At 38.2% G+C, this 26,001-nt stretch overlaps 1 protein-coding gene across 3 annotated transcripts in view; it reads right to left on the bottom strand.

Annotated features, from left to right (window-relative positions):
- CSTPP1 (centriolar satellite-associated tubulin polyglutamylase complex regulator 1) overlaps positions 1–26,001 on the bottom strand; it is a gene marked incomplete at both ends in the record, with an annotated part of 187,830 nt that overhangs the window by 94,696 nt on the left and 67,133 nt on the right. For all 3 annotated transcript variants that reach the window (XM_082844033.1, XM_082844034.1, XM_082844032.1), the window contains one exon: positions 11,782–11,912. In XM_082844033.1, coding sequence (XP_082700159.1) covers positions 11,782–11,912 — 131 coding nt within the window. The remainder of the gene's footprint in view (positions 1–11,781; positions 11,913–26,001) is intronic.

Raw genomic sequence — 26,001 nt, 5'->3', positions numbered from 1 at the left:
CTCTGGGAGACCTCAGGCTTCAATTTTATACCTGTGCGATGGGGAATGAGTAGAGAAACATCAGTAGTTTTCAAACCAGAAGGCTTGAGTTTTTCAGAGGCATTGGTAAGTTTCTACAAATGTTTAATATTAACAGTTTTCTTATTAAAAATATACCTTTGTTTAAAATTTATAAGAAAAACAACATGCGCACTAAATAGGTTACATAGTAAATTTGAATATACAGACACTACCAACTTGTGCTCTCAGGTTAACTCATCGTGGCGCTTCTCCTGCTCACAAATATATGTATTTGAACTTGTAAATGTGTCACTGACTAGGAAGCTTTTTATCTGCTCTAGTCTTTTTCTTTTCTTTTTAATCCAGGACTATATTGGCATAAAGGCTGTGATTACATAAAATCTTTAAATTCTACTGGATGAGAGTACAGATGTTATCAACCCCTCCTTATACTTGTTCCTATACGATGTGGTTATGGAACAAAACAAAGTAGATTTATTACTCTATAAAATAACTTGATAATTACAAAATAGAAGTATTTAAGTGTTAAGATACTAACAAAGTGGTAAAAATGTAATCGTTTTTGTGCTGGGACTGGAAAAGCAATGGCAGAAAAAATTGATGGAATAGTGGATCACAGGCCTTAAAATGTCATTAGATGTTGTGTAGATAAACACTAGCAGTTAAGATTATGTAAGCATTTTTCAAAACACTATTGGATAATGTTATACAAATTGATACATACTGTTAATTTTATTAGGATGAGGCTTTTAAATTGTAGACCTTTCAGAGTCATTTGCAGACGTATCAGTAGTGATGCCAGAATTTATTCTTTTACACTAAAGTTTTCTGACTGATAGAAGGCAGTTGTCAAAACAATAGTCAAATAAAATAAGAAATTACTATTATTTCTACCTTAAGTACATTCATTAAATGTAAGTTTATCAACTTGGAAATCTTACTGATATTTAAATAAACTGAATAGCTCAATTTAGGCTTATAACACTGCCATACTTACCACCTCAGATAAAATATTAGTGATGAATCAAAACAGGATTTGGATTCAAAATGCAAAATAAAATTAATTTTTCTGCACGAAAATTATGAGCAAAATCTGGCCTCTGTAAAAATCTGGCCTTAGTCTGCTCAGGCTGCCATAACAAAATACCATAGACTGGGTGGCTTAAACAAGAGAAATTATTTTTCTCACAGTTTGGGAGACTAGAAGTCCAAGATGGAAGAGCCAGCAGGCTCAGTGTCTGGTGAGGAGTCTTTCCTTTGTTGTAAAAGGCTGCCTTCTCACTGTGTCCTTACATGGCGAACAGAGGGGGAAGGCTCTCTGATGTCTCTTCTTTTTTTTTTTTTAATTTATTTATTTATTTTTGGCTGCGCTGCGTCTTTGTTGCTGTGCGTGGGCTTTCTCTAGTTGCAGCGAGTGGGGCTACTCTTCGTTGCGGTGCACGGGCTTCTCATTGCGGTGGCTTCTCTTGTTGCAGAGCACAGGCTCTAGGTATGCGGGTTTCAGTAGTTATGGCATGTGGGCTCAGTAGTTGTGGCGCATGGGCTTACCTGCTCTGTGGCATGTGGGATCTTCCTGGACCAGGGTTCAAACCCATGTCCCCTGCATTGGCAGGAGGATTGTTAACCACTGTGCCACCAGGGAAGTCCCCGATATCTCTTCTTATAAGCACACTAATCCTATTGGAGAAGAGCCCTACCCTAATGACCTCATTGAATCTTAATTACATCCTTATAGGCCCTACCTCCAAACGCAGTCATGTTGGGGGTTAGGGCTTCAATATATGAATGTGGGGGGGACACAATTCAATCCATAGCAGCCCCTGAGGTACCTAATCTTTAAAGAAATAACACTATTGAACAACTCATATGAGATATTATAAGATACATTTATTTTTCTCCAAACAATGCAGTTTTTAAACTAGCTGAGAAAACTGTTCATTGATTTCTCCAAAGTGATCACACATCAATTAGGAAAGTAACTCAGCTTTGGCACAAAAATTTACTATCACTACTTTTTTTTTTTTTGGCCTCGCTCTGTGGCTTGTAGGATCTTAGTTCCCAGACCAGGGATCAAACCCGGGGCCCTGGCAGTGAGATCACTGAGTTCTAACCACTGGACTGCCAGGGAATTCCCTATCACTACTCTTTTGAATATGTGGATCAGTATAACTAAAAAACTTTTTTTGACCAGATGTCAAGATGTTAAAAATAAATCTATTAGTATTTGCAGCTACTTGTCCATGTGAATCACAATTTTCCTGACATACTTTTATCTTAAAACCAAATACTAGAAAACTTTCCCCCCAAATCAGGAACAAGACAAGGATACCTGCTTTTGCCACTTCTGAACATAGCACAGGAAGTTCTAACCAAAGCAATTAGGCAAGAAAAAGATATAAAAGGTATCCAAATTGTAAAGGAAAATATAAAACTATCTCTATTTAAAGATGACATGATCTTCTATGCAGAAAACCATAAAGATTATACACATACACAAATACACAAACTATTACAGCTAATACATGAATTTTGCAAAGATGCAGGATACAAAACCAACATACAAAAACCAATTTATTTCTATAAACTAGCAATGAAAAATGTAAAAAGGAAACTAAGAAAAACAGTTCCATTTACAATAGCATGAAAAGAATAAAATACTTAGGGATAAATCTAACCAAGGAGGTGAAAGACTTGCACACTGAAAACTATAAAACACTGCTGAATGAAATTAAAGAAGACCTAAATAAATGGAAAGACTTCCCATGTTCATGGATAGGAAGACTTACCATTGTTAAGATGTCAATACTACCCAAAGCAATCTACAGATACAACACAATTCCTACCAGAATTCCAACAGGTTTTTTGCCACAGAAATAGAGAGCTGATCCTCAAATTCATATGGAATTGCAAGGGGGCCCAAATGGCCAGGACAATCTTGGAAAAGAATAAAGTTGGAGGGCTCAAACTTCCCAACTTTGAAACTCAATACAAAGCCACAGTAATTAGAACAGTATGGAACTGGCATAAGGACAGACATATAGACCACTTGAACAGAAGAGAGGGCCCAGAAGTAAACCCTCACAGTAAGATCAATTGACTTTCAAGAAGAGGCCAAGGGTACCATTCACTGGGGAAAGGACTGCTCAAAAAGTCTTTCACTAGTGGTGCTGCAAAAACTAGATATCCTTCTGCAAACGAAAGAAGTTGGGGGACTTCCCTGGTGGTCCAGTGGCTAGGACTCCATGCTTCCACTGCACATGCCATGCAGTGGGAAAAAAAAGAAAAGAAAAGAAAGAAGTTGGATCCTTACCTCACACCTTATCTAAAAATTAACTTGAAATGGATCAAAGACCTAAACTTAAGAGCTACAACTATAAAACTCTTAGAAGAAAACAATCCAATGGCTTCTTGACATTGGATTTGGCAATGATTTCATGGATATGACACCAAAAGCACAGGGAACAAAAGAAAAAATAGATAAATTGGACTTCATCAAAACTAAGAACTTTGGTGTATCAAAGGATACTATCAAGAAAGTGAGTAGACAACCTACAGAATAAGAGAACATATTTGCAAATCACATGTCTAATAAGGGATTCATATGCAGATTATGTAAAGATCTCCTACAACTCAACAACAACAATAAACAACACAATTCAAAAAAGTGCAAAGAGCTTAAATAGACATTTCTCCAAAGAAGATATACAAATGGCCAATAAGCACATGAAAAGATATTCAACATCATGAGTCATCAGGGAGATGCAAATCAAAACCACAATGAGATTTCACGTCACACCAATTTGAATGCCTATTATCAAAACAACAAGAAATATCACATGTCGGTGAGGATTGGGAGAAATTGTGCATTGCTGGTGAGAATGTAAAATGGTGTAGCCACTGTGGAAAACAGTATGGCAATTCCTTAAAAAGTTATACATAGAATGATCATATGATCCAGCAATTTCACTCCTAAGTACATATCCAAGAATCAAAGACAGGGACTCAAACAGATAGTTGTACACCCACGCTTACAGCTGCATTATTCACAACAGCCAAAAGGTGGAAACAACCCACGTGTCCATTGACAGATGAACGGATAAACTAAATACGATATACACACAGTGGCATATTATTCAACTATAGAAAGGAATGAAATTCTGATACACACTACAACATGGATGAACTATGAAAACATCATGCTTAGTGGAATAAGTCAGACACAAAAAGACAAATATTGTATGATTCCACTTATATGTGGTACCTAAAATAGTCAAACGCACAGAGACAGAAAGTAAAACAGTGGTTATCAGTGGCTGGAAGAGGGGGGAATGGGGAGTTATTTTTTTAATGGGTAAAATGCTTCAATGTGGGAAGATGAAAAAAGGGAGATAGATACTGGTAATGGTTTAAAAACAATGTGCATATAGTTAATACCACTGAACTGTACACTTAAAATGGTAAATTTTATGTTATTTATATTTTACCACCAAAAAAAGATTTCTCAATTTAAAAAGTGGTTAGAATAGCAAATTTTATGTAATGTATATTTTACTGTAAAAAAGAGAATATTTAAAAAAAACCTAGATTTAGTTTCAAGATGAGAGGACTTTAAGGTCACTTCTAATTATAAAAAATTTTGAGACATCATGATAACAAGGAGAAGAGAGAAAGAGCATCTAGTTGAGGAATAAGAACCTGACTCCTTGTTCTGAATTATGAGTGTAACCTTACCTTTCAAGTGGTTATAAATGGACCAAGAAGTTCTAGCAATGATAGCAAACTCAAATGCCTATAGAGGCCAGGCAGGAAACGTAAGCAGGTGAAGCAAGGCAGCTGGGGATGGTGGTAAATCTGAGTCTACGTGCCCTGTCTAAAGAGAGCAGCTGTACCTCCGTCCTGGCGGTAAATCTGAGTCTACATACCCTGTCTAAAGAGAGCAGCTGCACTTCTGCCCTGGCAAACTGTCTTCTTGTTAGAATGTCGTCGTGGTATTGGGAGGACTTTCCATTTTTAAGTGAAATTGAATTGAGATTTTTATGTTAAATGTTGGCATCAAATTAAAAATATGTATTTTTAACACCGCAAACCAAGAAAACATATCTGCAGGCCAAGGCACGTGCAGTCAGCTGACCACTAGTTTGTGATCTCTTTCATAGCGTAAAGGCTGGACTGGAATACAAAAGAAGGAAAGGAAGTACTACTAATCAGATCCTCACCAATGTTTAAAGTTTGCGGGACTTCCCTGGTGGTCCAGTGGTTAAGAGTCCGCCTTCCAACACAGGGGACGTGGGTTTGATCCCTGGTCGGGGAACTAAGATCCCACATGCCATGGGGCAACTAAGCCTGCATGCCACAACTACTGAGCCCGCACCTCAACAAAGGACCCCGCATGCCACAACGAAGATCCCACGTGCTGCAACTAAGACCCAACAAAGCCAAATAAATAAATAAATATTAAAAAAAATTAAGTTTGCATACAGATCATGATCTAAATCTTTCTAATCCTTGTTTAGAATCACCAGTGGGTATTGAATATTGTTTTAATTAGGTGTCATTTAAAATAGCACAGCTTTGAATGGGTTAGTTTTTAGTGGGGCACTTAGAACATGAAGTTTAGTGCCTTGCATAGTGGTAGCTACTATTATTTTAAAACAAGGCTCCTACACAATATTGAAAAGTTAGCGTAAAACAGATTTACAAAACCAATCCTACACCCAATAGAAGAAACGATAATATAACCCATTCAAAAATCTATCCTCTTGGGTTTCCCCAGTGGCGCAGTGGTTGAGAGTCCGCCTGCCGATGCAGGGGACACGGGTTCGTGCCCCGGTCCAGGAAGATTCCACATGCCGCAGAGCAGCTAGGCCCGTGAGCCATGGTCGCTGAGCCTGCACGTCCGGAGCCTGTGCTCCCACCACGGGAGAGGCCACAACAGTGAGAGGCCCGCGTACCGCAAAAAAAAAAAAAAAGAATCTATCCTCTTGTAGTGATTGGGAAATGGTGAGCCTTCACATTAAATAACAAATCATTTACAGATGTTGGGTGCTAGGAATAGTTATTGGCAAAACAAGGTTCTTGCCCTCATAAAGGTTACAATTTAATAAGGGAGATGGACATTAAGTAAAGAGTCATCCCAAAAATATTTAGTCAGAAACTGTAATAAATGATGACTGAAAATTACAGGATGCTTTGAAAAGAGTAATGAAAGGATTTAATTCAGATGAGGAACGGTCATAGGGAAGCCCCCTTTAAGGAGCTGACCTTTAAACTAAGACCTAAAAGGATAAAGAGAGGTCAGCAGCCTAAGGGTATTCTGTATGGAGGGTGAGGAGGGTTGGGTGGGAGAGGAGGTTGTGACAAAAGCATTCCAGGAATGCTTGTGTGACATGTGTGACACCCCCAAATAACCAAAATAGAAAAAAGGAAAAATTAAATAGAGGGAGGACTTCCCTCGTGGCGCAGTGGTTAAGAATCCACCTGCCAATGAAGGGGACATTGGTTTGAGCCCTGGTCCGGGAAGATCCCACATGCCGCGGAGCAACTAAGCCCATGAGCCACAACTACTGAGCCTGCGCTCTAGAGCCCGCGAGCCACAACTACTAAGGCTGAGAGCCACAACTACTGAAGTCCACGTGCCTAGAGCCCGTGCTTCACAACAAGAGAAGCCACCACAATGAGAAGCCCGCGCACCACAACAAAAGAGTAGCCCCCGCTCACGGCAACTAGAGAAAGCCCGCGTGCAGCAACGAAGATGCAACACAGCCAAAAAAAAAATTAAATAGAGGGAAAGATCAAAGTTATTGCAGGTAGAGAGGGGACAGATTTGAGGGGACATCAATTGTCAATGTTCTCCCTGGAGAAAAGATTCTGAAGAAAGAAGTAAAAATGAAAAAATAAGAGAAAATTAGGAATAGAGAAGAAATAAGTAAAATGGGAGCTAGGAAACAGGAACTTGAGGTTGAAGAAATTATTTGTTTATTTATTTAACCTGGCCACATCAGGTTTCCGGGGAAAGTGATGAGAGGTGAAGCACTGGTGGGAACAAGTGGAGAGAACCAGCTGCTAGAGGAGACCTCAGGAGTGAAGAGATCACACTGAAGGATTTTTGTTTGTTTAAAAAATTACAAAGGAGGCTTCCCTGGTGGCGCAGTGGTTGAGAGTCCACCTGCCGATGCAAGGGACACGGGTTCGTGCCCCGGTCCAGGAAGATCCCACATGCCGCGGAGCGGCTGGGCCCGTGAGCCATGGCCGCTGAGCCTGCGCGTCCGGAGCCTGTGCTCCGCAATGGGAGAGACCACAACAGTGAGAGGCCTGCGTACAGAAAAAAAAAAAAAAAAAAAAATGTGGCCTTTGTGAAGACAAGTTTGAATATGAGCTGTGCTACTTATAAACTATATCGCCTGTGCAAGTCACTTAACTTCTCTCTCAGTTTCTTTATGTATAAAACAGGATAATAATCACACCAACTCATGTTTGTTGTGTGAATGAAATGAATGAATACATGTAGAGCATTTTGCTCAGTGGCTGGCACAATAAGCATTCGGCATCATTTTCTGTTGCCACATTGTTCTTCTTACCATTTTCCAAAGGAACCATGATGTTTCATGTCATCATACTTTGAAAAATCTTGTTTTTTCTTTTCAGAATGTACTCCTTCTTTGCTTAACAGCTTTCTACTACTCCAAGATCCATCCTAATTGTCTTTACTTCTTTAGAGCCTTCCCCAACTTCTGCAGGAAGAACTATTTCTTTCCTTGTGCGATTACTGATTCATACAGGCTTTACTAATCACTTATACTCTAAGGAAACTACTTCTAGGCTACTCTGTTTCTTCTCCCGGAATGTGAGCTCTTTGAGGGCAAGCATTGTCATTTACTTATCTGTATTTCCAGCATTTCATACACTCTCTGATGGAGAACACATTACACACTAAAAACATAATACTGTCTCAAGTCAGCTCTCTGGCTTCTTTGTCATTCATTGGTCACACACTTATAGGTGTGTGACCTAGACCAGTTATTTAACTTTCAAAATCTCAGTTTTATTTTCTGTGCAAAGGAGATAATAAAAGTATCTACCTAATACACAGGATTAGAAAAATGAGATAATCTACACAGGAAGCACTTAATAAATATTAACTGCTATTATTATCATTATTTTCATTTCTGATGCTGTATTTTATGTCTAGAAATTCCATTTAGATCTTTCTAATATCTTCCATTTATCTCCTAATCATATTCATATTTTCCTTTACATACTTGAGCACATCTATATGACTTAAAATAACTGTCTAAAGGTCCTTGATAGCTAATTCCCCCATCTCTGTCTTTTCTGAGTCTGTGTTTCTATTGATTTATTTTTCTCCTCGTTATGGGTCATATCTTCCTGCTTCCTGTAATTTTTAGTTGGATGCCAGACTTTGTGAATTTTATGTTGTTGAGTGCTGGATTTTGTTGAATTCCTTTAAGGAGTGTTGAATTTTGTTCTGGTATATGCAGTTACTTGCAGATCAGTTTAATGCTTAAGCTACTGAGGACTCTATCCAATGCCCAGTGTATTTTGAGGTTTCTCTCAAAATAGAAGAAACTAGCCTTGTGAGTACTCCAGGAATTGTCTGGCCTACTGTTTTCTAGTGGTTCTTTTTCCAACCCACACATGTGCAGAGTTTGTAGTCAAAGACTCAAATACCTCCTTGCAGCTCTCTGGAGCTAAGTGAGCAATGCCCTTCTCTCTGGTACTTGGCCTTGTAAATACTGGCCACCTTGGCCTCCCTAAACCCCAGCCTCTGCCTCTTCAACTCAGTAAGACCACCAAGCTCTTTGATGATCTCCCTGTACTGTCACTTGGTAACTGCCCCTCAGGGACCATAGTTCCACACTGACTGTTGGTCCAATGTCTGAAACAGTTGTTTCAGATACTTTGTCTGATTTTCTAGTTGTTTATAGCAGGAGGACAATTCCCTTAGTATCATTATTTTATTAAATGAAATATATATATTCACTGGTAAAAGCACAAAGCTCAAAACTAAATTCTCATAAACTGAAAATAAACTGTGGACAAAAGCTCTTTTGAGCCAATATCCCTAAATAGAAGTAGAGATTTACTTCAAGGGAATTTCAATCTTTGCCAACTTGGAAAATTTAGACTAATATTTCTGTATTGAAAAAAATACCAAAGTGAGAAGTTGAATTTTAAAGGCTTATTACATTTGAGTAGATCTTTTTGCTTCCAAGAGTCTAAAGTTGTCTAGATAGCAAGAGACTCACTACAGTTTTCATGAGGTTATTTGAAATTCAGACACAGGGAAATTAGCATCATTCAATACTCAGTCATGCAGGAATGACATCGTATCTCTGTACTTGCTAAAAACTGGGATAAAAGATTTCTTGCCAGAAGGGATCAAGGTCCTTAGTTTTCTACAGGTGGCTTCACTTTTAGATATGTTACGCTGGAACCCAGCTCATCTTTTGCCTCCTCCCAGAAGAGTCAGTTTCCTCTTGATAATGCTACAATATGTACATGATGTTCTAAGGAAGTTATCTGCAGGAGAACAATATAATAGCAGCTCCACTGAGTAGGTGTCTGGTACTTGGCATTCTAATTGAAAAAATGGGACTTAATAAATACTTTCCTTTGGAATCTTGCCTCTGAGTGTTTTTGCTCATTCTGGATTAAAATTGGAGACTGACGGTTTCCTGGAGGAAACTGAGAATATATTAAAACTATTTAACCAAAGATCTTAGGATCACCTAGACGCAAATGTTGCATTTGGTATTTAAGAAATCAGAGACTGTCTGATTCAGAAGCATGACAATAAATATCCAGCATAAAATCTAGGTCCTACTGGGGGCACAGGAGAAATAGGGAGAACTTGGAGCTGCTTCCTCTCAGCAGCTGGATGAATCATTGGCAGCTGCTATAAGAAAGATAAAGAAAACCACATCTGCTTAGAGTCCACCACTATATGGATCCCTTGTGATAATAAATAAATTACTGAAGAGGCCCCACTTGTAAGTCATGAAAAGAATTAAGGATATCTGAAGATTATTTTCCATAGTTATCTCCATGTGCTACTTCACAGAAACCAGCTCTAGCTATATGCACCATTCTTTGATATAATGAGTATTTAATATATATTTGCTGACTGGTTAAGGGACAGAGAAAGGATTAGTAAAGACAGGTTCTGATGAAATAGTACAAAATTCATCTATACACTCACAGCTCCCAGTTTTGTTTATGTGGAGACCAACAAGATAGTTTTTCTGAGCTAGTTCACTTAAAATTGAGTTCACACTGATTTTCGACTACTAGTCATATATTTTGTAAAGAAGATGATGCTATTCTCAATACACTTGCACAACAGTGTAATTGAGATGGATGATCTCTAGAGTTACTTGTCAGTAGTAGAAAGAGCATATTAGTAAATCTGGGTTCTATTTCCAAATTTGCTACTGTGCAATCCTTCTGCGAGTTACACAATTTTGTTATTTATAAAATGGGCACAGGGCTTCCCTGGTGGCGCAGTGGTTGAGAATCTGCCTGCTAATGCAGGGGACATGGGTTCGAGCCCTGGTCTGGGAGGATTCCACATGCCGCGGAGCAACTAGGCCTGTGAGCCACACTACTGAGCCTGCGCGTCTGGAGCCTGTGCTCCACAACAAGAGAGGCTGCGACAGTAAGAGGCCCGCGCACCGCGATGAAGAGTGGCCCCCGCTTGCCACAACTAGAGAAAGCCCTCGCACAGAAACGAAGACCCAACACAGCAAAAATAAATTAATTAATTAATAAACTCCTACTCCCAACATCTTCTTAAAATAAATAAACAAACAAAATAAAATAAAATGGGCACAATAATATCTATCATACCTATTTCTTAGGATAGCGAAATGATCTAATCAGAAACTAGGTAGAAGGAGTTTTAGCAAAAAAGTTTCAGTAGCTATATATAAAGTAGCAGTAGCATCAGTTAGAGCAGGGTAGGGGATCCTGCAAATTCAATGAAAGCAGGGAGCATACCTATTTTCTTACTATAACCCCAGCACCAGGTACATGGTAAGTCTACCAGATATATTTGTTGAATGAATGAGGAAATAGTTTAAGCCTTCCTCTACTTTAAGTTAGGTTTACTATAGAAACTGTCAAAGATATTCGATACTTATTTGGAAAAACATAATATGAAGATGGGAATAAGAACAGGCCTTTGAAAACAGACGTGAACAAAAGTTTTGATGTAGAGACTCTATATCTGAAAATTTTGGAGCAATTTAATCTATTTTAATATCCTGAATGTAAGAATTTAGTGCCATTTTTTTAAAAGAAGCTCTCAGTAAGGGTCCTTCACCCTTCATATCACCAAAATAAAGTCTCAGTAAACACATTTTTGATCAGTGTATTTTTTAATATTTTCCTTGGGTTATAATCATAAGATGCTGAACCAACAATATGCAAATTGATCCTAAGTTTCATTTGTTTTAAAATGGGAATTATATTATCTACCACAGAGAGACGTTGTGAAGATTAAATGAATTACTGCACATAGATCTCAGAGTTACACTTGGATCTTAATAAGTGCTTCAGTGATGGTGATGGTGATGGTGATAATAATATTGATGGCAGTATCTCTGACACAAGACAGATAGCTCCTTAAAAGGTGTTCCTAGAGCCTTGAAGAGTATGCACTAAAACAGTATTTATACTGAGCAAAAGAAAGAAGTTTGGAGGGAATAAAGGAAGGCAAGAAAAAAATTTGGGAAGACTTACCGCCATTTTTGCCTACAGTTCGGAAGCATCTCCAGAAGGCCCGTAAGAATGATGCCCTATTGTGAGGGGTGGCTTGGATGAAGCTGAATTCCCGAAAAAGAATGTGAGTTCCCTGACATACACTGTTAAAACTGCAAAGAGAAAAATCAAGGAATTATCATTAGATAGAGAGTTACAGAAGGCTGGAATTAGAATGAAAAGTCAAGAATATATAGAACACTGCCCAAAAGGAGAAAAATCTTTTTTTCTCCAAAAAAACTCTGAACTATAGATTAGACCAAGTCCTTCTATGAGGAATTCTCTTCACATAACTATATCTCTTTGAAAACTCTTGGAGTCCAATTCCTCTGAGTGCTTCCCACCTCCTACACACACACACAAACACACACACACACACTGAGGAAGTTTTAATCAGTCATTAGAGCATCTCATATAGTGGGAAATCTTTGTCTTTAGCTGGATGACACTGGCACTCATATCTTTTTGGAGAATACTTCTCCCTCTACCCCACTTGAAATTTATGTTTCCTTAAAGATATTCTTTTTGTATTCTCTCTGACCTATATCAGCTGTCTTAAGAACAACATGGCTTATGGGAACATAACTGGATTGTCTGTTCCAGTTTGGGGGTGGTGGCGTATACCTCTCTGACAATAACGTTAGAGGAAAATCCATGTGCCAAAGGATATAAAAGGTTCCAGACAGACACTAAAGGCAAATAAGAAAAACAAGGGTAGAAAGCGGCCCCTGAATGAGAGTATGAAGTAAAGCCCTAGGGCCCAAGTGAGTCATTGTTTAAGCTGGGCTGGGGAAGGGGAAAAAATATACTCCATTGCCTTTGGGTTCTTCTGCCAAAGAAATAAAGTCTGTAGAGCCTGATGTAATCTAAAAATGGAAAATCCACCAAAGCATAGGCAATTATCCAGTAATCATCACTACCAAAGGCAGACTTCTGGTTCCAGAAAACTCCTAAAGTCCCTGACAAGTAAATCATGAGTGGAAACTATGTTAATCTTTGTAGAGAAGCAGACATTAAACTGAAGATGGCAAGCAACAGAGGGATAGTGGTAATCCCAAATGTCACTTTTCATTTGTTTAGCATTTAAAGGGGGAAAAAATTCTGAATCTCTGAATTGAACAGGAAAAAATTTCAGGAGCCATCTAATCCATTTTCCTTTTCCCTGACCAAGTTCAGAGGGAAGTGTTTAACCTGTCTTCAACATAGAGCATATTATCACTTAGGATAAAATTAGCCTCCTTCTGTCAATATTAACAACACTGCATGAAAAAGCGAATTACATACCCTTCTTCCCCCATGGAAAACTAGCATACAAATCTAAGATACTATGAGAAAGTATGAGGCAAAGAATTATAAGAAAGATTTTTGAAAAGCAACGAAAGTGTTAACCTAATTACGCAGTTTGCAGTGCTGTTGTGTTGAGTAAAGGAAAATGAAAAATAAAGCAAATGAGCTGTTACAGGTAAATGGAGCAGGCCACATTTCTAGCAAATGAAGTCTAGCAAATGATAACATTCTAGCCTAAATTTATGAAGCTACCCAGTAAAGAATTAGTCCCAAAGTGTGCTACACAACCCCCAGGGGAAAAATGCTGGTGTCTAGGTTATGGTCCAGGCTGTAAAGGAACTAATACTAGTGAAATTATATCCTTAGTGTAGCTTTTAAAAAATATCTTCTTTTAAGCTAGGGAGTAATTCATTCATTGAAGAATCTAGCTGAGCCTCACTGTATAAATGAATAGAATATACATAAGAATTTATAAAATAGGAATTTTATACAACAAACTGATAGGGCAAAGTCTTACAATACTGAATATAAAAAGACATAATTGTATTTACACTACTGCCTTTAGATAATTCATACCAATAAAATTCATATTTAATTAAAAATAAAAATAATTAGAAATGTTTGATTAGTATGGAGATAATCAGATGATCAGTTGATCATGTAGCTGATCAGTATGGAGATCAGAATCACTATCTAAAGAGTTAATAGACAATCTTAGTATAACCAGGGAAATTCTTTCAGATAAGATGGCTGTAAAGAAAAAGCAGAAAATGCGCTTGCTCAAAGCTTTACTGTTTCTCTTCAACCTGAAATCTCTTTTTCCTACCTCCATCTCTTAAAATTCTATCCATGTCAAATACCATGTTTTGCATGAAATCTTTTCCTGATTCCTCCCACCACAGCCCATTCCCATCATATCTCACTTATAACTCTCTAATGGGACTCACAATTTTGCTGCCTTGTTTTAAAGTTACTGGATGTATTTCCTCTATTAGATTCTATACAGTAATCAATTAGGCTGCACTCATCTTTGTCTCCATTGCATTACCTAACACATAGTAGATACTGCTCCATAAATGTCTGTGGTAGTTGATTTAGAAAGAAAAGAAAAAAACAGATGAATAACACCAGGCAGAAAGTATCAGGATTTATGTTTGTAACTAGCCATACCAGTGATACTGAAAGTCAAATTTCTACCATCTTTTTAAAAGTCTAGGACTTTGGTCTGATATTAGTATTGTAATACTGCAATACCAGCTTTTTTTTTTTTTTAATTAGTATTTGCCTGGCATATCTTTTTCTATGCTTTTAATTTCAATCTTTTTGGGTAATTTTTAAAAGATACTTCTTGGGCTTCCCTGGTGGCACAGTGGTTAAGAATCCGCCTGTCAATGCAGGGGACACGGGTTCGAGCCCCGGTCTGGGAAGATTCCACATGCCGCGGAGCAGCTAAGCCCGTGTGCCACAACTACTGAGCCTGCGCTCTAGAGCCCATGAACCACTACTGAACCCGCATGCCACAACTACTGAAGCCTGCGTGCCTAGAGCCCATGCTCCACAAGAGAAGCCACTGAAATGAGAAGCCTGCACACCGCAACGAAGAGTGGCCCCCTCTCGCCGCAACTAGAGGAAGCCCATGTGCAGCAACGAAGACCCAACACAGCCAAAAATAAATAAATTAATTAATTTTAAAAAAAAAAGATAATTCTCTTGTGAGTGCTGCACAGCTGGATTTGGTTTTTTACCCAATCTTACATTCTCTGTATTTTAGTAAGTTTTTTATATATTTGATTAATTTCTGCCATCTTTTGTCTTTTTATTTTTTTAATTAATTTATTTATTTATTTTTGGCTGCATTGGGTCTTTGTTGCTGCATGCGGACTTTCTCTAGTTGCGGTGAGCAGGGGCTACTCTTTGTTGTGGATGCTTCTCATCACAGTGGCTTCTCTTGTTGCGGAACACAGGCTCTAGGTGCGCAGGCTTCAGTAGTTGTGGCTCGCAGGCTCAGTAGTTGTGGCTCGGGAGCTCTAGAGTGCAGGCTCAGTAGCTGTGGCGCATGGGCTTAGTTGCTCCACGGCATGTGGGATCTTTCCAGACTGGGGCTCGAACCCGTGTCCCCTGCATTGGCAGGCGGATTCTTAACCACTGTGCCACCAGGGAGGCCCTTATTCTGTCTTTTTTAAAAAAATATTTATTTATTTGGCTGTTCTGGGTCTTAGCTGCAGCACATGGGATCTTTGTTGCCGCATGTGGGATCTTTGTTGCAGCATGCAGGATCTTTAGTTGTGGCATGCAGGATCTAGTTCCCTGGGATCGCATTGGACCACCAGGGAAGTCCCTTATTTTGTCTTTTCTGAGAACTGTTATTCTTTGACTTTTTTTCTCTTTTCCTACTTTTTAGTGTGTTAGTAAAGTTTTTTAAAAATATCACCCCCCAATTAGTTTGGAAGCTATGACAGAATCTGTAACCTTTCAGTATTTCTCTTAAATTTAACATACATATTTAGCTATACATTTTATTTATTTATTTGCGGTACGCGGGCCTCTCACTGTTGTGGCCTCTCTTGTTGCGGAGCACAGGCTCTGGACACGCAGGCTCAGTGGCCATGGCTCACGGGCCTAGCCGCTCCACGACATGTGGGATCTTCCTGGACCGGGGCACGAACCCATGTCCCCTGCATCGGCAGGCGGACTCTCAACCACTGCGCCACCAGGGAAGCCCTAGCTATACATTTTTAAAATGTCAAATTAATCATCTTTATCACTCTCCAAAACAAGGAACAAAGTACACTTAAATAACTTATTAGCACTCTTCTCATCTTCTGATACTATTTTCTAGAATTTGAATTCTACCTTTTTTTTAATTGAAAAACTTTTTTTTTTTTTTTTTTTTTTTTTGCGGTACGCGGGCCTCTCACTGTTGCGGCCTCTCCCGTTGCGGAGCACAGGCTCCGGACGCGCAGGCTCAGCGGCCATGGCTCACAGGCCGAGCCGCTCCGCGGCATGTGGGATCCTCCCAGACCGGGGCACGAACCCGTGTCCCTGCATCGGCAGGCGGACTCCCAACCACTGCGCCACCGGGGAAGCCCTGAAAAACTTTTTTTATTGTGGTAAGATATATATAATATTTATCATTTTAACCATTCATAATATTTATCATTTTAACCACTGTAAATGTCCAATTCAGTGGCATTAAACATATTCACAATCCTATATAACCATCATCACTATCTATACCCAAAACTTTTTCATCATCCCCAACAAAAACTCTGTATCCATTTAAAAAATGGCTCCCCCTTCTAGCCTCCTCCCAGACTCTGGTAACCTCTATTCTACTTTCTGTCTCAATGAATTTGCCTATTCTACGTACCTCATTTAAATGGAATCATACAATGTTTGTCCTTCTATTTCTGGATAATTCACTAAGCATAATGTCTTCAAGGTCCATCCATGTTGTGGAATACTTCAAATTTCATTCCATTTTAAGACTGAATAGCATTCCATTGCATGTATATACCACATTTTGTTTATCCATTCATTTGTCAATGGCCACTTGGGTTGTTTCTACCTTTTGACTGCTGTGAAAAATGCTATGAACTTGGGTGTACAAATATCTGTTCATGTCCCTCCTTTCAATTCCTTTTTGATACATGCCAAGGAGTAGAAATGCTGCATCAAAGAGTAGTTCTAAGTTTAATGTTTTGAGAAACCACCAAACTGTTTTCCACAGTGTCTGTACCATTTTATATCCTCACCAGCAATGCAGAATGGTTCCAATTTCTTCATGTTCGTGTCAACGTCTGTGCTTCCACCACCTCTTTTTTATTTTTGGCTGTGCTGTGCAGCATGCGGGATCTTAGTTCCCTGACCAGGGATTCAAGCCATGTCCCCTATGGAAGCATGGAGTCTTTTTTTTTTTAAATAAATTTATTTATTTATTTTTGCCTGCGTTGGGTCTTCATTGCTGAGCGTGGGCTTTCTCTAGTTGTGGCGAGTGGGGGCTACTCTTCGTTGGGTGCGTGGGCTTCTCATTGCAGTGGCTTCTCTTGTTGAGGTGCATGGGCTCTAGGTGTGCGGGCTTCAGTAGCTGTGCTCACGGGCACTAGAGCACAGGCTCAGTAGTTGTGGCACATTGGCTTAGTCGCTCCACAGCATGTGGGATCTTCCTGGACCAGGGCTCAAACCCATGTCCCCTGCATTAGCAGGCGGATTCTTAACCACTGTGCCACCAGGGAAGCCCTGGAAGCATGGAGTCTTAACCACTGGACCGCCAAGGAAGTCCCAACCACCATGTGCTTTTTTAATAGCTCTCTTAGCAGGTGTGAAGTGGTATCTCATTGTGGTATTGATTTGCATTTCCCTAATGACTAATGATGTTGAATATCTTTTCATGGGCTCATTAGCTATTTGTATATCTTCTTTGGAAAAATGCCCATTTAAGCCCTTTGTCCTTTTATGAATTGTGTTGTTCATTTTTTGTTGTTGCTGAGTTGTAAGAGATCTTTACATAATCTGGATATGAATCCCTTATTAGATATGTGATTTGCAAATATGTACTCTCATTCTACAGGTTGTCTTCTCACTTTCTTGATAGTATCCTTTGATGTACAAAAGTTCTTAATTTTGATGAAGTCCAATTTATCTATTTTTTCTTTTGTTCCCTGTGCTTTTGGTGTCATATCCACAAAATCATTGCCAAATCCAATGTCAAGAAGACATTGGATTGTTTTCTTCTAAGCGTTTTATAGTTTTAGCTCTAAGTTTAGGTCCTTGATGCATTTTGAGTTAATTTTTATATAAGGTGTGAGGTAAGTGTTCTTTCCTTTGCAGACAGGTATCCAGTTTTCCCAGCACCACTTGTTGAAAGACTTTTTGAGCAGTCCTTTCCCCAGTGAATGGTACCCTTGGCCCCCTTCTTAAAATCAATTGATCTTACATATGAGGGTTTACTTCTGGGTTCTCTCTTCTATTTCAGTGGTCTATATGTCTGTCCTTAAGCCAGTTCCACACTGTTCCAATTACTGTGGCTTTGTATTGAGTTTCAGAGTTGGGAAGTTTGAGCCTTCCAACTTTATTCTTCTTTTTCAGGATTGTTCTGGCTATTTGAGGCCCTTGCAATTCCACATGAATTTGAGGATTGGTTGTTCTATTTCTGTGGAAAAAAAAAGCTGTTGTAATTCTGGTAGGGATTGTGTTGTATCTGTAGACTGCTTTGGGTAGTACTGACATCTTAACAATGTTAAGTCCTCCTTTCCAAGAACATGGGATGTCTTTCCATTTATTTAGGTCTTCTTTAATTTCATTCAGCAGTGTTTTACAGTTTTCACTGTGCAAGTCTTTCATCTCTTTGGTTCGATTTATTTCTAGGTACTTAATTCTTTTAGATGCTGTTGTGAGTAGAATTACTTTCTTAATGTCCTTTTTGGATTGTTGATTGCTGGAATAAAAACACAACTGATCCTGCCTCTGCATATCCTGCATCTTTACTGAATTCATTTATTAGCTCTAGTAGCTTTTTGTGTGTGTGTGGTATGCGGGCCTCTCACTGTTGTGGCCTCTACCGTTGCAGAGCACAGGCTCCGGACGTGCAGGCTCAGCAGCCATGGCTCACAGGCCCAGCCGCTCCGTGGCATGTGGGATCTGCCTGGACCGGGGCACGAACCTGTGTCCCCTGCATCGGCAGGTGGACTCTCAACCACTGTGCCACCAGGGAAGCCCACTAGTAGCTTTTTTTGTGGATTCTTTGGGATTTTCTGTACATAGGATCATGTCATCTGCAAACAGATAATTTTACCTCTTCCCTTCCAATTTGGATGTCTTTTATTTCTTTTGACTCTACTTTTTTTTTTAATGTAAAAAAGTTACTAATTTTTAGTTAATAGCTAATTAAGTTTACCAACATTTCATACCAATTTTCATCCTCATTACTATTTTTTGCTCCTTCTCTCTTGGTTCAATTATTTTCTTGCTAAAGTTCATCCTCTAAGAAATGTCCATTTCAATTTTTTGGATTTGACACCAAAAGCAAAGGCAACAAAAGAAAAAATAAACAAGTGGGACTACATCAAATTAAAGAACTTCTGCACAGTAAAGGAAACCAGCAACAAAATGAAAAGGCAACCTACTGAATGGGAGAAAATATTTCAAATCATATTCTGATAAGGGGTTAATATCAAACTATATGAAAAACTCATACAACTCAATAGCAAACAAAAACAAAACAAAAAAACAATCTGATTAAAAAATAGGCAGAAGATCGGAATAGACATTTTCCCAAAGAAGTCATACAGATGGCCAACAGGTACATGAAAAGGTGCTCAACAGCACTAATCATCAGGAAAATGCAAATCAAAACCACAATGAGAGGGGCTTCCCTGGTGGCGCAATGGTTGAGAGTCCGCTTGCCGATGCAGCGGACACGGGTTCGTGCCCCGGTCCAGGAAGATCCCTCATGCCGCGGAGCGGCTAGGTCCGTGACCCATGGCGACTGAGCCTGTGCATCCGGAGCCTGTACTCCGCAACAGGAGAGGCCACAAGAGTGAGAGGCCTGCGTACCACAAACAAACATACAGGCAAACAAAAAAATCCCACAATGAGACATCACCTCACGCCTGTTAGAATGGATATTTTTAAAATGGCAAGAAATCGTGAGTGTTGGCAAGGATGTGGAGAAAAGAAAACACTTGTGCACTGTTGATGGAAATGTAAATTGGTGCAGCCACTATGGAAAGCAGTATGGAGGTTCCTCAAAAATTAAAAATAGGGCTTCCCTGGTGGCGCAGTGGTTGAGAGTCCACCTGCCGATGCGGGGGACACGGGTTCGTGCCCCGGTCTGGGAAGATCCCACGTGCTGCGGAGCGGCTGGGCCCGTGAGCCGTGGCCGCTGAGCCTGCGCGTCCGGAGCCTGTGCTCCGCAATGGGAGAGGCCACAACAGTGAGAGGCCCGCATACCACACACAAAAATAATAATAACAAAAATAGAACTACCATATGATTCAGCAATTCCACTTCTGAGTATTTATCTAAAGAACTGCTCAAAAAGATATCTGCACCCCCATGTTCATTGCAGCATTATTTATAGAAACCAAGATATAGATGCAAGCTAAGTGTTCACTGATGGATGAAGTGATGATAGAGAAAATGTGATATATATACACAATGGAATATTACTTCTCCATAAAATGAAGGAAATTTTGCCATTTGTGACAAGAATGGACCATGGGGGCATTCTGCTAAGTGAAATAAGACAGAGAAAGTCAAATACAAATACTTCATATAAGTATGATCTCACTTATATGAAGAATCTGAAAAAGAAAACAAAACAACAAAAAAACAAGCTCACAGATACAGAGAACAGACTGATGGTTGCCAGAGGCAACCATTTTGGGGGATGGGCAAAATGGGTGATGGGGATCAAAAGGTACAAACTTCCAGTTATAAATAAGTCATGGGGATGTAATGTACGCCATGTGACTATAGTTAATAATACTGGCACATTTAAAAGCTGCTAAGACAGTAAGTCTAAAAAATTCTCATCACAAGAAAAAAATTCTGTAACTATGTGTGGTGATGAATAATAACTAGGCTTACTGTGGTGATCATTTCACAATATATACAAATACCAAATCATTATGTTGTACACCTGAAACTAATATAACGTTGTATGTCAATTATACCTCAAGGTAAAAAAAAAAAAAGAAAAAAATTGAAAGAAAAAAAGAAAGGTCCATTTCACAACATACATGTATGTCAAGTCATTATGCTGTACACCTTAAATTTATATAGTGTTGTATGTCAATTATATCTCAGTAAAACTGGGGGGAAAAGTTGGAAATTATTCAAGAAAAAAAGTAAAGAAAGAATGGTCCACAATCATTATCTGAAATCCTTGGGACCTCTCTGTTTTGGAACTGACAAATTTTTGGATTTTATAAAGGCAACATGTTGGACAAACTAGCTGTGATATAACACATCCACTGGGTCCGGGGAAGCAGCCCACAGTCAAGCATATTAAAATTTCCACAGTGAAACATATAGTCACACTAGGTAGGATAAATAAAGACCAAAGACAGCCTCATAAACTAGTTCAGGTCAAGTGTGCCCACAAATGAGTTTGCTGAAAACTTACCAAAAAAACCTTGTTTTTTAAGCTTTTTTGAGTTCTGAATTGTGAATTTCTGAATACTCATAGACCTGTCATTTACACAAAAGTCTGTGGGTGGTAAATACTCTTGATTTTCATCTTCCTGAAAATATCTTTATTTTACCCTCTGGAGTTATGATTTAACCAGGTGGAGAATTCTGGATTGCCATTTATCTTCCCTCAGCACTTTAAAGATACTACTCCATTGTCATCTGGCACCTATCATTGTTGTCAAGATGCCAGCAGTCAAACTTCTGACATTCTGGATGGAGTTAATCATTCTTATCATTCATATAAGCTATTTTCTTTATTGTTAATGTTCTGCAGATTCTACAATGTGTCTACCATGTAGGTTTATTTTTGTTTATCTTGCTCAGGACTTTCACCTGACTTATGTGTTTTGTCAAATCTGTAAAGTTCTTAGCCAGTATCTTTTAAAATATTGCTCCTTTGCCATTTTCTCTATCCTTTTCTTCTAAATCTCCTATTAGACACACATTGTTGCCTCTCAGTGTCTCTCACCTGTCCTTTTATAGATTTTATCTCTTGATCTTTGTGTTACACTTAGTATTATCTTCTAAATTATGAATTCTCTATTCTATTATGTCTGGTCTAGAGTTCATTCTCTTTCCGTTTTTAAAAAATTCAATTAACTTTTTTATTTCTAGAACTTTCAATTTGTCTTTTAAGGCTTATACATGGCTTTGTTTCATTTTGCCTGTTCTTGTTTCCCAATTTTTGTTCTCTCTTTATTTATTTATTTTTTTATTGAAGTATAATTGATTTACAATGTTGTGTTAGTTTCTCATATACAGCAAAGTGATTCAGATATATATATATGTATATATTCTTTTCTATTATAGGTTATTACAAGATATTGAATACAGTTCACTGAGCTATACAGTACAACCCTTGTTGTTTATCCATATTTTGTTCTCTTTTTATATTACTACTATTCTTTCTTTTTTCTCCCTGAGGATCCTAAACATCATTTCAAAATCAATTTAAAATAACTAATTAACTTTATTTTCTATGGAGTAAATTTATATTTCAATTCCTGGGTTTATTGGCTCTTTTTCTTAGCATCAGTTTTCCTTATATGTTTTGGAATTGCAGTGTGCAAACTCATCTTAAGTGGCAGGCTTTATTCTCTCTACTTGTTTATTCTCTCACTGTCTCCTGGAGACAGATCCTAGTTCAGAACTAGGTCTTATATTGGATGACTTAAGACTCCATTCCTGATGATACTGGGGATATCACAGAGACTATCACTGAATCCCTGAGTAGCTTAGACCTGAGTAGCAAGACTAAGTTCTGACTACAAGGGTGTCTGCTTCCTCTTGTACTCCCAGGTTTTATATAAGCCATTTTCCAGATAGCAATAATAAGTTTTTTTATGAATCCCATTTAAAGGGGTAGAGGAAGAAAAGTCTGGCTTTAGTCTCTTGCCCTGTGTGTGACACTTTTAGTCTTTACTATTCCATAAGAAATGAGCACTTAGTTACCTATGCTTGCTTCTGAACCCAGAGTACAGGAGGCCTAAGGTTTTAGTCCCATTAACATTGTGGTTTTGTTTAGTTCTTGGTCTATAGGTGAATTTATATTGATTTTACACATGGCTAAATCCTTTAAATTTTCTCTCAGAAAATTTTATCATTACCATGTGTTTGGAATGAATAGGAGGACCAAATCACAAACACTGAAAGCCATTATGACCAGAAATCCAAAACAAACTTTCTACCTGCATAAAATGTACCTTCTTGGGGCTTCCCTGGTGGCACAGTGGTTGAGAGTCCGCCTGCCGATGCAGGGGACACGGGTTCGTGCCCCGGTCTGGGAAGATCCCACATGCAGCAGAGCGGCTGGGCCCGTGAGCCATTTGTGAGCATGTGCTCCACAATGGGAGAGGCCACAACAGTGAGAGGCCTGCGTACCGTGTACCACAAAAAAAAAAAAAAAAAAAACCTTCTTATTAATTTTTCATTGTATTTAACTAAACTGAAATGTTCTTTAATAGTCATGAATCTTGAGAACAAATTAGTGGTTACCACAGAGGAGAGGGGTAGACGGAGGGGCAAAATAAGTGGAGGGAATTCAGAGGTACAAACTACTAGGTATAAAATAAATAAGTTACAAGGATGTAACATACAACACAGGGAATATAATCAATATTTTATAATAATTTTGTATGAAGTGTAATCTATAAAATATCAAATTACTGTGCTGTACATCTGAAACTAATATAATATTATAAGTCAACTATACTTCAATAAATAAATAAAATTGGATCACAAATTTTGAAAAAAGAAGTTATCAATCTTACTTGTAAAATCAAACAAAAGAGTTCCTAAAAATATCTTAAAGGCCATACAAAAGTATATCAGATGCCTGCCTCAGAGTTCTCCAAAAACCAGTATTTAAATTTCATTAAGCAAAATCTTTCATTTTCCTTAAGTTGTTGGTTTTATACCCTTGAGATGTCAATTTTTTTTAAGTTTGAAATAATTTCAAATTTACAGAAGAGTTACAAGAATAGCACAAAGGATTCCTGCATATCCCTTACCTAGATTACCTGAACGTGAATATTTTACTACATTTGCTCTCAGTACAACATTCTTTCTCTCTCATTCTCTCTCTACTCTCTGTCACACCCATACATATATGTATAAATATAGGTATTTATATATATTATATTTCAGAACTGTTTAAGAGTAAGTTGTAGACATGATGCTCCTTCACCCCTAAACACAGTATGTATTTCCTAAAAAATAAGTAATTCTCTTATGTAACAATAGTACAATGAACAATATCAGAAATTAGAATCGATATAATACTTTTATCTAATCTACAGACCTTATTAAGATTTCATTAATTGTTCCAGTAATGTCTCCTTCATAGGAAAAGAAAATTCAAGATGATACATTGCATTCAGTTGTCATGACATTTTAGTCTCCTTTAATCTGAAACAGTTCCTGGGTCTTTCTTTGTATTTCATGACATTGACTTTTTTTTTTTGCAGTACACGGGCCTCTCACTGTTGTGGCCTCTCCCATTGCGGAGCACAGGCTCCGGACGAGCAGGCTCAGCGGCCATGGCTCAAGGGCCCAGCCGCTCCGCGGCACGTGGGATCCTCCCGGACCGGGGCACGAATCCGCGTCCCCTGCATCGGCAGGCGGACTCCCAACCACTGCGCCACCAGGGAAGCCCAACATTGACATTTTTAAAGAGTACAGATTGTACTCCAATTTGGGTTTGTCTGATGTTTCCTCATGGTTAGATTCAGGTTATACTCTTTTGGCAGGATTATCACAGAAGTGATGCTTAGTTTTCCCAGTGCATCATATCAAGAGGCACTTGCTGTGGATTAGTCTAATTACTGGTGATATCAACTTTGGTCATTTAGGTAAAGCAGTGTCTGCTAGGTTCACCCACTGTAGAGCCATCCTTTGTAATTAGTAAGTATCTTGTGGGGAGATACTTTGAGGCTGTGGAAATATACTGTTACTCTTCAAACTTTCATTTGCTACTTTCAGCATCTACTGATAATTCTTGCCAGAAACAATAAAAATTATGATGGTTTTGCCAAATGGTTATTTTTCCCCTAATTACATCATTTCATCTACCTTTATAAGTTGACTTTCTACAATAAAGAGAAGATACATGTAAATATTTTTATTTCTTGTTCTTTCTTATACTATAGGTAGCATAATACAGATATTCTTTTGTCCAATTCATAGGGATCTGATGATCTCTTTTTAAGCTGTCATGAATAAAAAGTTCAAGAACTCTCTGTTTGGATCCTCTGGCCACAAGAGAACCAGAGATTTCAAAATTAAAATGTCTGTGAATTATATCATTTTTATCTTAAAGGTATAAATAAATTTATTAAAATGAAATTGAGAACAAATGTCTCAAATTGATTTTAACAAGAAAATAAATTATTTAAATTTCATAGTTTTCGCATTTTATTTGCTTAATAGTTGATTAACTCTAGAGTAACAGATCAAGAAAATACAGCAGAAGCTGTGCTTAAAATTAATGACTTTATAAACAGACATTTGTAAACATGTTAAATAGTGTGAGTTCTTGATAAAATTTCATTTTCTTATTTAATAACAAAGGCTGTTTATACAGAAAAAAGTCAACAGACTTCTATTAAGTGGTATCTGTTTTCTCCTGAAAAACTAAAGAAGTTCTAAGAATTCGTTTATGGTATCAATTCCACATAAACACCTTAATGTTGGATATTAAAAAGCAAAAAGTCAGAATTGATTTAAATTACTTTGGTGAAGTGGCCAGTAACTCAAGAACTACCAAGGAAAGAATTAAATATAAATGTCATCGTAGTAGATTTACATACATAGCCATTCACATTCTAGATAAAGAAATAACAAAGAGCAAAAGGACCAGATTAAAATATTCCAGTTCATTTTCAATGTGCCAAGAGGCAAAAGTTCAAAGTTCCTATAATACTTCAAATCTTCCAGGTACTCCTTGCTCTTACTCAAAATGAAAACAGCCAATGAGTACTGACCTACACAATTAAATTGGATTGCAGCAGTTTGGTCTTCTTAGGCCAGTCTCTTGTCTCCTTTTTTCTTTCTAAAATCAGGCAAGCTCATTAGAATACACTATCTTCTGTTAGAATTGGGACTGTTTTTTGCTGTTTTGAGATGAGCTTTATTTGCAAGAAATCCTAAACGGATCTACAAAGAAAGTAAAATATGAGAACAGATCACACCCAATTATGTAGCACAAACTGGCCACACAAG

This window comes from Leucopleurus acutus (assembly GCF_964270905.1).
Source record: "Leucopleurus acutus genome assembly, chromosome: 8".
NCBI classification, from domain to species: Eukaryota; Metazoa; Chordata; class Mammalia; order Artiodactyla; family Delphinidae; genus Leucopleurus; species Leucopleurus acutus.
The sequence above is the reverse complement of the archived record's forward strand: the minus strand, read 5'-3'. Positions and strand labels throughout refer to the sequence as shown.